The 13,428-nt window shown below is 40.3% G+C and overlaps 1 protein-coding gene across 1 annotated transcript; it reads left to right on the plus strand.

Moving 5' to 3' along the window:
- Positions 1 to 11,896: 11,896 nt before the first annotated feature.
- Positions 11,897 to 12,757, plus strand: LOC124285397. The gene has a single exon (XM_046721624.1). It carries the CDS (start codon positions 11,897 to 11,899, stop codon positions 12,755 to 12,757), a length of 861 nt encoding a protein of 286 aa, XP_046577580.1.
- Positions 12,758 to 13,428: the final 671 nt, after the last annotated feature.

Below are 13,428 nucleotides of genomic sequence, written 5' to 3' on the forward strand. Positions count from 1 at the left end.
TATTTACAGACCAAAACAGACAACGACTATAGTAAGTTTTAAGAACCATTACCGTAGTTAACTATATCACTTGTATTACTTACCATAGATAACTTTAACGTATATTTGTTGTATTGCTTTCTGTATAGTACACAGCTTTGTGTTGATTTTGTAATCATCAAGATCCACCAGCGCTCCAATAATAAACAGAAAACACTGTCCTCAATGTTTCCTTCTGTTGTCATGATCCCCGCAAACATACAACTTCTTTTACAATGTGAGGTCTCCTCTTGGAAGAGGAGTCCTTATAATTTTCTACCGGTACGAAGTCGTGGAAACAACATTTTAACTTACGATTTCAATACCCAGAATAGGAAACTGTCAGTTGCATCTGAAAGATTATTGAAGAATTAATGAGTTAATATTTAAAGTCACACCGGCACTATTTCAGCCTCATCTTGACTTTAAACGTCATACCCATATCATAAAGACATGTAGATAATATAAATCCTGTTCATTGGTGAATAATGTGAATAAGTAAAATAACAAATATCAATGCAAGCCATACTTATTTGGATCAAAGAGCATTGTCTACTTACTGCATGACAGGTGTCTACATACATGGAAATCCAGTCAATGTCTCATTTTTGCTGTAAAGAACCCTAAATCCATATTTGTCTTGAATTAGAACAAGCATTGTCACTAAGGTGACATAATCCCCCGCCGATTATTATCAAATCAAACTTATAAAGTAATGAAAGTTTAAGATGAAGTTAAATGTCAACAAAAACATAACCCGTCAACCTCTCTTGATATCTTGCTGTTTAGTTGTTCAAACACACACATATTTTTAACACTGACTTTGACCTTGACATGAATGTCATAGTGTATGAAATATGCAAAACCAGTACTAAAGAAATTGCTTATTGAAAAAACATTCAAGGGAGGTATTGTAAGTCTATGAAGAAAATCCAGTGAACCGTTCTTAAAATATCTTGCTGACAATTAAGGGTAACATGCTGAAATCTTCAAAGTGTCGTCGTGACCCTTAAAATTATGTGAAGGTCACCAAAATTGACTGGGCCCTGCGCCTTCCCTGGATGAAGCTTGGTGTCAAATAAGAAGAAAATCCAGTGAATGGCTCTTGAGGTATCGCGCTGACAAGCATAACAATAACATGTAGGTTAATATGCTGAAATCTTCAAAGTGTCTCTGTGACATTGACAATTAAGTGAAGGTCACCAAAATTGAATGGGCCCTGCGCCTTCCATAGATAAGGCTTAGTGTCAAATATGAAAAAAATCCAGTGAACGGTTCTTGAGGTAGCTTAACATGCAGGTTTACATGCTGAAATGTTTAAAGTGTCGCCATGACCTTGAAAATTATGTGAAGGTCACCAAAATTAAATGGGCCCTGTGCCTTCCCTAGATAAAGCTTGGTACTGAATATGAAGAAACTCCAGTGAATGGTTCTTGAGATAGCTTAACATGCAGGTAAAACGTTAAAGTCCCCTTGTGACCTTGAAATGAACGTCAAGGTCACCAAACCTGACTTGCACCTTCCTTTTACTGTGATGAACCTAGGTACCAAATATGAAAAGAATCCAGTCAACGGTTCTTAAGATATTCCAATTCGTACGTACGTACGGACGGACGGAGCCTAATACTATATCCCCCCGCTTCGCGCTAAACGCGCGGCGGGGGATAAAAATATGGTCCGCTTTGTTGCTGGTCCAGTTTCAGAAATATTCATCAGACAGTAGTCCATTTATGCCTACCAGCTGTAAAGCCAGTTCTATGGACATTGTTGACGGAGGTAGCTCCCAAGACAATTTTTGCATGCATTTGCTTCCATGGAAACAGATGAATGCAGCCAAGCATATGCCGGTTGAGTATTTAGTCTGCTTTGTTTGTAAAAAGGAGTTCAATAATAAATGCCCTGGGATTTGCACTGCATGTAACTGAATACATTTGATACGCCTAAGAATATAATGATTGTTGTCGAGGAAAACATTACGTAACCGTTGTTTCTTGTATTGATGTTTCCCCATTGAAGCTTGAACATGAAATTTGAATGCATCCCATAAGAGGGTGTTATTGGCAGTGTTACAAAAGCTCAATATGAATAAGGAGAGTCGACAGCAACTTGACAGTTGAACATCTGTGTGGGGAAAATGTGTTCTTACCATGGCAAATTCGTTTTCCTAGCTTTAGGAATCATGAAGTTAGTCAGTGGTGACAACTGTTTGGACGTTGATTCTCTAGTTCACAGCGACAAGTACATGGAGCGCCAGGTGTTCAGAAAGTTCTGGTGTCAGTCTCTCTACATCTGTGCATCTGAATGTCTCATGTCCTCAGCATGTCTGTCCTTTGGATTTGACAAGAAAACGCGCACCTGCCTACTGAACAGTAACAGCAGTGATACTACTAACGTTGTTGACAGAACAGGATTCCTCTTCAGTGATATTCAACACTGGCCGAAGGTTAGTTTTGCTCTTGAACTACAGGCTATCTCAGGTTCAAGGGCCTCATGTTTCTGCCATGCAGTAAATCTCACGTTACCTTAGTTGCGTCTGAATGTGTTCAGTATTTATCACAAAAGAAAGGGTTTTCCACTTTGTTAATAATGCAGAAATTGAAAACATGTCATCGGTTCCCAATTGCGCAGATCGATGCTCATGCTGTTGATCACAGGATTGTCTGGTCCAGACTCGATTATTTACAGACCACCGCCATATAGCTGGAATATTGCTGAGTGCGGCGTAAAACTAAACGCACACGCACATAAATGAAGCATCCGTAGACAAGTTTGGATCTGACCAATGATCTATAGAGGTGAAGTAGCGTTTCTTGATTTCCACCCCGTTTACTATTTGAGACACATTCCAGAATATCGATATATAGTTTTTAACATTTTGCTTTGAGATTCTTAATAGAAGGGATGAAGGATAATTTATGATCAAATGTATTGCCCCAAAACTTTGCTTCTTTAGCAATTTTTATGGGAATTGTATTTAAGAACAGTTCTAGATCTTCATCCATTTCACGTTTGTTCACAACATGTTTTACCTTTGGAAAGAAAACTTACAACAGTTTTCCTGTGACCATTTATGAACCTTGTTTAGGGAAAGTTGCCATTGTGTTTCAATTCTATTTATGTTGTAACCACGACGTATTTCAATAACCTACGATGAGAGCCATCAACGTTGTCATTAAGAACTGTAGCAAACTATTACTATATAAATACATAAATCACTAACTGGCATCGCTATAAATGAAACCCCGTCATTAAAACTACTCACTTCGGTCTTTAATTAACTTACATCGACCTTTTTGACAACAGTGCACAATTCTCACCCGCGAACGAAATTTCAACCAATCAGAGCGTGGCGTCTCTGTGACGTCATACGAGGAATAGATATGAGGGCCGATGCAGAATTCATCTACATTTCAGGGGGTAAATTATCTTGTTTACAGGTTTGTATAAACCTGAAATCGTGACAACTGTTGTGGAAAATGAAAGCTATATGTTCTCACAATCTACTGTCATTTAATTTTGTCTCCTGCTTTGCCTAGTTTCCGAGTTACAACTTGTTTTCATAGGCGATTCTGTCAAAATCGCTTGGTGTCGTTAGGCCATATTTGTATAATGACTGATCCAAATTGATCACATTTCTGTGTTTTTTTTAGCTCGATATTTAATCATGTCATGTAAAAAAACTGTTTGTATTCTCAAAACAGTGTCGGCCCATAAGTTTTCACATGCAATACAGCAATTAATACTCCCTTGTTGTAACCCATGTTAGGTGGTATAAACCTACACAAGTTATTTGTCATCATTCACTTGATGGTCAGTTAATGAATTTATAACAGGCATAATTAGTGGTAACACACTTAGATTACCCGACAAAGGTTCCCATTTGGCATTTCTTGTGTCTGGAGTAAATATTCAACATTATAAACATCGATCAAAGGATTAACCGATAACACGCTGATTGATTAACTACTTTTATCTTACACAGCGGATTTGTCAAAAGGTACTGTTTATGTATGTAGATTTACTAATCTATACTGAATACACTCTGTCGTGTCGGTGTCTGCGTAAAAACAACGTCCTTCTTTCAAAGGATTAACCGGCAGTACATTGATTGATTGCCCATTATTGGCTAACTAAATTACTGTTTTTAAAGAAAGGCGGACATTATGCAATTAGTTGCCAGGTGTGCTATCTTGGGTGGCCAATGAGACTATACACCAATGTGAAATACCTGCATATCACTTTTTCGTATATTAAACTGTTAAAAGACACATCACTTGGAACAGCTGCAGATGAATGACATATCACTCGTTTTTGTGGATATTGATGGATACATTGCTCGAACAAGGTAATAGCCTGACATTGTTCCTATAAATTTAATCTGTTTTAATTTTAATATTTGCATTTTGTTTTTATTCATTTGTCGTAGCATTCAACAGAATCATTGTTTTCGCCGTGAAGTGTAATGAGACAGACAACATACACTAGGGTGTGTGTGCGAATTATGATTCACATTGGCAAACTATTAAATGTCTAGATATTACAGTTCTGTTATAAATTCACTATAAGTATCAGCAGATCGTCTACTTTTTATTTAGTTTCAAAATGCATACAAGTATGATAATAAACTAATTAGGATTATAAGACCAAATATAGACGCACATTGACTAGTATCTACATACTGGTGAGTGGACATTAACCACGTTAATGTAGCAAGAAATTTATCGCGCAGTATTGTGACTTCGACCCCCACCTCGCTTCCAGGGAAGAAATCGTTATGTTATAAGTTGTGTCATGCAAAATCCTTTTGGTTATGATTCAAATACATATTTAACTACGAGTAGAAAGTAGTTTTGATTTTCTAACTTGATGAAAACAAACCATAATCTCAATAATTCTAACAGACTTTAGCCCGTCACTTAACGATTTTCAAAAATGGCGGCGCCATGTCGCGAACATCTGCCAGTCTGAGGATAAATGCTATTTAGGTTTGTTTTCACCGAGTTACAAAATCAAAACTACTTTCTACTGGTAGTAAAATATGTATTTGATTGATGGCCAATAGGATTTTGAATGACATAGCTTATAACATAACAATTTCTCTCGTGGAAGCGAGGTGGGTGTCAATATACTACTACTTACAGTATTATTGTTACTTCGACCACAACCTCGCTTCTGAGGCAGAAATCGTTATGTTACAAGTTGTGTCATGGAAAATCTTTATGGTCATCAATCATATACATATTTTACTACAACTAATAAGTAGTTTTGATTCTTTAACTTCCGTGAAGCGATCTGAACACAAGTAAGATATCGTTTCAGGCTTCCACAACGCTCGCTTCGCACTCACAAACATAACCAATTTAGCACGAACTGCGGGGTCCTCTGGAAATCTGTGCATGGTGACACCATCGCCCGACCCCTAGGAGCAACTGACGACAAAGCAACGATTCGGCATGTCGTCGCTGATGTCGAGAAATGATCAAAATGATGAGCGTGCTACACACTTTCTATACAACTAACTGAAAATCGTTCCTCATATGACGTCACTGCAGTGCTCTGGTGACAGAGTTACGTAACCTGTCTGTGGTTTCGTTGGCGGGCGAGAGTGAATCAGGCGACTTTTTGGCAACTTTTAATCGCTCGGTATTAATTAACCACAACTTTTTTAAGAATGAATTTGGTGTTCCGCATAAGTCTAACCACAAATCTTTCATATGTAATAGTTAAAAGAGTACAAAAAAACAAAGTTTATTTGTTCTTTAATACTGAAAAGAGTAACAGGTAAAAGACGTCCTTGTGGAACCCATTTCCTAATCATAGATGTCCAAAAAAAATTCTAATAAATCTTAATGAAGTACCATATGCTTTTTATGCTAGTTTCTAAATTAAACAAACAACAAACTACTTGTTGCTTTTTAATTATACCATCATGAATAAATTATCTAATCTGACTAAATGATCAATTGGACTCCACTGGTGTCTTATTACACTCTGTAATAAGGTGATTGATTTGATAAGGTCAAGTCGACCGTTTATCAAACGTTCCATGGTCTTGCAGCCACAGCAGTTGCAGCAATAGGACAGTAATTAGTAGGATCTGTATGTTCCTTGTCTGGTTTTGGCAAATTATCCTGGGAGGGATATTTATTGAAAGTTCTTTCAGCCTTTTCCCTTGTTTTCGAAGCCTTTCTGCAATCTTCATTGTACCATAGCGTGTTAACACGTGGATTAACTGAGTCTTGTGGACAGTTTTGGTGGCAATAGTAATGAAAGTATCAGAAAATGCTTTGATTTCATCCATATCATTACTGGAAATTTCAAGATTCAAATTTGCACAACTAAAAGTATTATAATTCTGGCAATCAGCTGTTGTAAACTTCCATTTAGATATGGCTAGATTCTGACGTAGGGACTGACAGGCTCAAGTATCCCGCGGAAATTATCACTACCACCTAAATCATCATAGAATGACCATGAACATTCATTCAAAAGAAAAGGGTCAGTCACAGATAATTGTTCATCATCTAGTTGAGGAATAAAGTTGACTCGCTGATTCAGAATGTGTTCTTTTCGCCCTTTTTATGTTTGCTTTGGGTGCTTTAGTAATAAGAATAGGTTTCATCAGTCCTGGTCCTCGTCCACCACGGAGCGCCAATATGGCGATGTTAAATGTCAGCAGATCTCCAGCAGACTTACACCAAGAGGTTACATAATATATACCAGAGTGACCCATAAGCCACCACTTTTTGGGTATGATTCTAATCAATAATGTTTTACATTCAGTCAAAAAGTAACTAATTTCAATGATTTTCCAACAAAGACCCGAAAATTAAACAATTCTACAAATCGAATAAGTGGAAATCAAATCTACTGCATAGGGTTTGGCATTACCAGCCGATTGATGGAACCGGGCCCATTCTACCCTCCGTGAGGTGAAATAAGGGTCGAAGTGATGTATTGGGCAAAGGAACACTATTCTTGGAACCAGTTCCCTCAACCACCAGAATCCCTTCTTCCACACAGGGGCGCAACCCACGGCAGACAGGTTGCGGAATTCGGTCGCCTCTTACGTCTAGCAGTAGAATGCTGAGGACCTATTCTGTCCCAGCGGAAGAGGCAATAACGTTACCTAGCACTCGCTCAGAGGACGTTGCTCCTCACGAGTGCCTCCCTTGGCTGAAATCCTACGCAATCCTGGTACAGCTGCAGCTGTAGAAATGGCCGTGATGAGTCTATCACGTTAGTGACGAACCTGTATGAAACTGTCCTGAGCTGCAGTTGGGACAAGTATTGAAGATGATCTGGGTAGGTCACGTGTTGACCTTGTTCAAAGCCTGGATCCGTCATAGTCACAGTCCAACAATTCATGTTACACGCTCATTACATGTTGGTGAAGTTGTATTATCACATGGTCGGGATTTTTGGTCTGTACTTTATTTTATCTGCACAAGAATTTAGCTGCAGACATATAACCATACAGCTATACACATTATACATGCGTTTAACACATGCCACATAGACAAAGGAATAAATTTAACTTTGCTTTACAAGATAGTGGTGTACAAAGATTGACATACCACATGGTATTATCCCAAATATATTCTGTGAATTTAAGGAGGCCCTTCCTTGACAGTGTTAAGAGGAATGTTAAATATTTCAGACAGTGATTTGGTGGTACATTTGCTAGACCCAGTAACTTTTTTCAGTGTGTATGGATTCTTATGTAGGTTTTCAAAAAATACAAAAGGAGAATTGGCATGACTACTGGTTCTAGAGTCAAGCCATCACTGCTGCTGTGATTTGGTGAAAATCTTACTCATTAACATACATCAATAATTATCAGTTACAAAAGACATGTTACATGTCTTTTATGGCCGATTGCATAAAATAAATGCCATTTGAAAAGGTATAACATAACCCTAAATAAACATTTTGCATGCTTTTTGACACCTGAAGATCACACACCTAACATTGAAAATTGAAGAACGGTTGATTATTCTCTAGCCACTTAATGTTGTAGAAAACACGTTATTTTCAACCTAAACTGAGCGTACGTCATGCCACAACTTACAGAAAATCAACGTCACGTCAGCAGGACAGCCACATTCGACTGACCCATCTAAGGAATCGATTCCTAAAGCCATATTGACTTCTCGGACCATTATGTCCAATCAGTTCGAGGACTGTACGGAACTGACTAAGGGAGCAAAACATACGACGGCCTCAAACGTCACTGACAGGCACGTCTTGCCTCGTCAGGCAGCATCTACGGTACAGGAGACAAGATTGGGATGGTGTTTTGTTCACTGACGAGTAGAGATTTCTTCTGGACAGCTCAGATGGCAGGACATGGGTATACAGATGACAAGGTGAAAGGTATGCTGACGCGTGCCTTGCTCAGTGTCGACAGTTTGGGGGCGGAGCCGTTTGGGGAGGCATCACACTTCATGGTGGGACACAACTTGTCATTGTCAATGGCGATCTGGCAGCTCTGCGACACAGGGATGAGATGATTGGGCCTCATTGTGCAGCCGTTCATTCAAGGACAGAGACGTAACTTCACGCTTCAGCATACTCATGATGTCTATCACTGGATGCCTGGTGCAAACACATGTTTCCATGTGTTATGAAGAAATGTCATTGTTTGGAATAAAAGGCGTACTTTGTTGGACGAACTAGCACCCATTTTTTATGTCGGAACTTACAGGGGTGTCCGTAATAAGAACAAATTCTATAAAGTTTGAACGGCATGTTTTCTTTCTAGTCTCTCTCTGGACCATGCACTCAAAGGACATGTCCCAACAGCAACAGATGTGAAGTTAGTCGACTGGGTCTTGCAAGATGTGTTCCAGGTAACCAATGTTTTCCCAATGCCTCAACTACCTTTGGCAGATGCATACATTAGGGTATTATTACATAGGTCTAGTTAGCGATACTGTAAATTCGTTGGATTTGCCTTCCTGATTTGTAAACTGACATAAGGAATTTACATTATGGTCAACAGAGTGAGTGAGTGAGTTTAATTTTACGCCGCAATATTCCAGCTATAGGGCGGCGGTCTGTAAATAATCGAGTCTGGACCAGACAATCCAGTGATCAACAGCATGAGCATCGATCTGCGCAATTGGGAACCGATGACATGTGTCAACCAAGTCAGCGAGCCTGAACACCCGATCCCGTTAGTCTCCTCTTACGACAAGTATGGGTTACTGTAGATCAATTCTAACCCGGACCTTCATGGGTTATGGTCAATAGAAGAAAATGAAGACTTCAGAATGATATAGAAAAACATTCCCTTCCTGCCTTGGCATTTTACAACTTTGATAGCTATTCATGCTGACGTAACACCTGGAATACATACACAATGACAGATCGAATGATCAAAAACACACTTATCCCATTTTGGCGCATTCTAATTCAAAGCTATGTGATATATTTCTGAAGACTTCCAAGGATGTGGTCATCCCCCGAATGTAAGAGACGCCAACGCCACGTATAACGGTCACTACCAGGGAGCTGTAACTAAATACTCCAGGTATTCCTGTGACCCTGACTTCAGAGCCTGCTACAACACTGTTACCAGCACTTGCCAGTCATCTGGAGCATGGGAGAGTTTACCCGGTCTTTGTGAACAGTTCAGGTGGTACAATCTGGTAAGATACTTTTTTGTCTCAGTATTTCTGTTGTGGTAAACATGAAGATGCTTTCGTAAGGGGCAACAAAACGAATCGGCGGTCAAGTCAAGGCATGGGTTGGCTTTCCCAACAACAGAATTGTGAAATGCATGAATTCCATTGCTCCAACTCGAGTGATCATTTAGACATTAAAGTAAACCAGATTCACGTTACACATCAAATCATGTCTGTAATTATGAAAACGCGCGTACGCTTATTGAGAAAATTGTTTTTATATTTGCAGCAGATAAATGACAGGTATTCATTTCCGTGTGTTCCTTCAAGCAAGTTCAAGCTGAAAATCAGAGGCACACCGACTAAAAATACAAGGTGACCTATGCTGACCTGTTCATTTCACGTCGGAAATATATTCTTTATGTTTCATAATATTTTGTCACATCTATTTAGATATTTCATTCTTCAAAATGACAGTATCTGACCAAACCTGAGACGTAACAAAAATCGTACTTGCAGAACTAATTTGTAAATTCGATAAATAGTAGTGTAGTGGTTAAGAGCGTCCGCCCGGAGAGCTGAAGGTCGCGGGTCCGATCCCGGACCGCGTCATACCAAAAGGCGTTAAAATATGGTACTTGTTGGTCCCTGCCTGGCGCTCGACATTAATGGGTACAACAAGGACTGGTCGGCTCGGAGAGTCAGTATAATGTGTCTGAGTGGGGTATTCATGCTTCACTGCGGCATGGTATCTCAGTGGGCTAGCACTATAAAACCAGCTTAAGTCTGGGATAGTACAAGCAGCCCCACATACACATACACACGCATGCACGTCGTCATATGAGCGAAATATTCTCAAGCACGACGTAAAACCCAATTTCACCTCACAACTTTGAAAAACCTATTTGTGGTCATTGTCAGGCATTTTCTTTTTTTACCTTTAACGAAGATTTGTACATCTGAAGTTATTTGTTGAACGAGTGTAGATTCAGCTTCATAAGGATACTTTGAATGTTGACCTTTTCTCCTGACCACACTCTCAAAATCCATTTTCGGCTCGGTAAACAGCCATCTCACGCTTTCAAACAAATATTCGATATGGAATTATATAATTAAACGATCCTCGTTTATCCGGACAATTGGGCTTTTCCAATAGTGTCTGGTCAAACAATATCAGGATATCTGAATCCCTTGCAACTGATCTAATCTTTGTTCTATTTTGAAGGCACCCGTGAAGAGCCACCTCCTCGTGGTGGGTGCTGGGTAACGCTAAGCGCTCTTCGACCCCCCGTTGTGGACCCGGGGGGATATTTGGTCCACCAACCCGTTTGCCGTGGGTTGCGCCCCTGTGTCGGTGGAGGACGGGATTCTGGTGGTTGAGGGCAATAGGATCCTGGAACCGTGTTCCTTTTGCCCAACACACCACTTCGGCCCTTACTTCACCTAGACGGGTGGTAGAACTGGCCCGGTTCTATCAATCGGCTGGTCACGCCAAGCCCTGTGCGTGGTAAATATATTATTTGCACATATACTTATTTTGGGGCTTTGGATATGTTGATCCTCAATATACAAATTATTCTTATGTTGCATTGCCTAGAGTCCTATGCCAGAAGGCGGTGGCTCATGGGCCAATCTGGTGATGTTGACCGCTGAATTCTGTGTGTCTTTAGATTTTTGTTATGGGCCGAACCAGCTTGACAACTGATCTATTTGACAAATATAGCTATTCATGTCATATTTGCTGACACCCCCTGAGTATGACACCCCTGTATCCCTTGTGTTAGCATCCTGGAGATCCGGTGCGAATCGACCCCATCCTTGTTGACACTCCATGGTGGGTGGGGAACAGGGGTGTTGAAACATTTCCTTTCATCATGGCACTATTACATTCTGGTTCATCTCGTAGTGAGAAGAAAAGGCGTTTTGAGGATTTAGATCCTTCAAGTGGAAGCATTACTCCAAACAATGATTCTTGGGCTCGATTTTTGGTGATCGAGGCTGCTGATTTTTTACCGATCAAGCTTAACCCATTTGCTGTTTCAAAGGCTGTATCTGGGATTTGTGGTGAGGTTAACAACGTCACCCGGCTCCGTACTGGTTCACTTCTTGTGGACTGTGCACGGAGGCAGCAATCTCTAAATTTGTTATCGATCAAAACATTTGCAAATGTTGAGGTTGCTGTGTCGGTGCACAGGACACTGAACTCTTGTCGAGGCATTGTTCGTGACAGGGCTCGTTGCCTGTCCGACATGTCTGAAGAGGAAATCACTGCGGAGTTGAAGGAACAGGCGGTAACAGCAGTTAAACGCTTCACAATAAAGAAAGATGGTATCACTGTAAATACCAACACGTATCTCATGACATTTGCTCGTTCCACCCTTCCAGCATCAATCAAAGCAGGTTATCTCAATATCGGAGTGGAGGTGTATGTCCCCAATCCTCTCCGATGCTACAAATGTCAACGATTCGGCCATGGTTCCAACTCATGTCGAAACTCTGTGGTTTGTTATCGTTGTGGTGACAACCACGAGAGCACTGACTGCAAGAAAGACTTCAGATGCTGTAATTGCGATGGCACCCATGCCGCATCATCAAAATCTTGCCCTGTATGGCAACGAGAATCTAGCATCATGAAATTGAAATGCCATAATAACATATCTTACCTGGAGGCAAAGAAGCTATTTACAACACAGTCAATAACTCCATCGATGGTAACTTATTCTGCAGCAGTGTCTCGATCTATGACAACGTCATCTGTATCTTGTCAAACCGACTTGACTTGGATCCGGACTGAAAAACCTGTTGCTTCAGCCGCTCCACCAAAATCCCCAGTCACTCAGTCAACGTCTGCATCTCAGACAGAGAGTCAGCCTGAGATACCCTCACAGATGTCTATTAAGCAGCCAGTTCCTATTAACTCAACAAAAGGAAAGCACAAAGGAAAAAAACAGAATAGAAAAGAATCAATCACCATCCCTTCATCTCCAGAGGTTACTTTACAGAACTCCTTTGAATCTCTTGACATGGAGGTTACTCTGTCCTCCCAGGACAGGCGGAAAAATAGTTCCTCCTCACATTCACGTGAAAGATCGCCCATTGAACCACCATGACACAGTTGTCACATATCCTGCAGTGGAATTGTAGAGGACTGAAAAATAATTTCAGTGAAATGCAATTGCTGATACAGGACTTTCAGCCAGCAGCGTTATGTCTCCAAGAGACATATTTAAAAACTACTGATACCTTTACTTTGAGACAGTACAGCGATTTTCATTCTTTTTCTCCTCCGGGAGATCGAGCAACTGGAGGCGCTTCTATTTTGGTTCACCAGAGCGTCATACACAGCCCTGTCACTCTAATTACGAATCTTCAAACTGTTGCTGTTCGTCTGACTCTACACATTGCTTTGACATTGTGCAGTTTGTATATCCCTCCATCTTCCGATATTCGACAATCAGATCTTCAAAATCTATATGATCAGCTTCCCAAACCATGTATTATCATGGGTGATCTGAATGGACACAATCCGCTTTGGGTAAGTGTTCATACTAATAATAAGGGGAAAATCCTCGAGGAATTTATTTCAGATAATATTTTATGTATTTTTAACACTGATTCATCCACCTATTTACATCCAGCTACGGGAACATATTCTTCCCTGGATTTGTCACTCACCGAATCCACCTTATTTAATGAATTTGAATGGATGGTCCATGATGACCTATGTGGTAGTGATCATTTCCCCACCATTCTCAAAAACATCAACCCTGGTGATGATCCT

This window comes from Haliotis rubra, unplaced genomic scaffold (genome assembly GCF_003918875.1).
Source record: "Haliotis rubra isolate DU_JTF1 unplaced genomic scaffold, ASM391887v1 Scf11, whole genome shotgun sequence".
NCBI lineage: Eukaryota > Metazoa > Mollusca > Gastropoda > Lepetellida > Haliotidae > Haliotis > Haliotis rubra.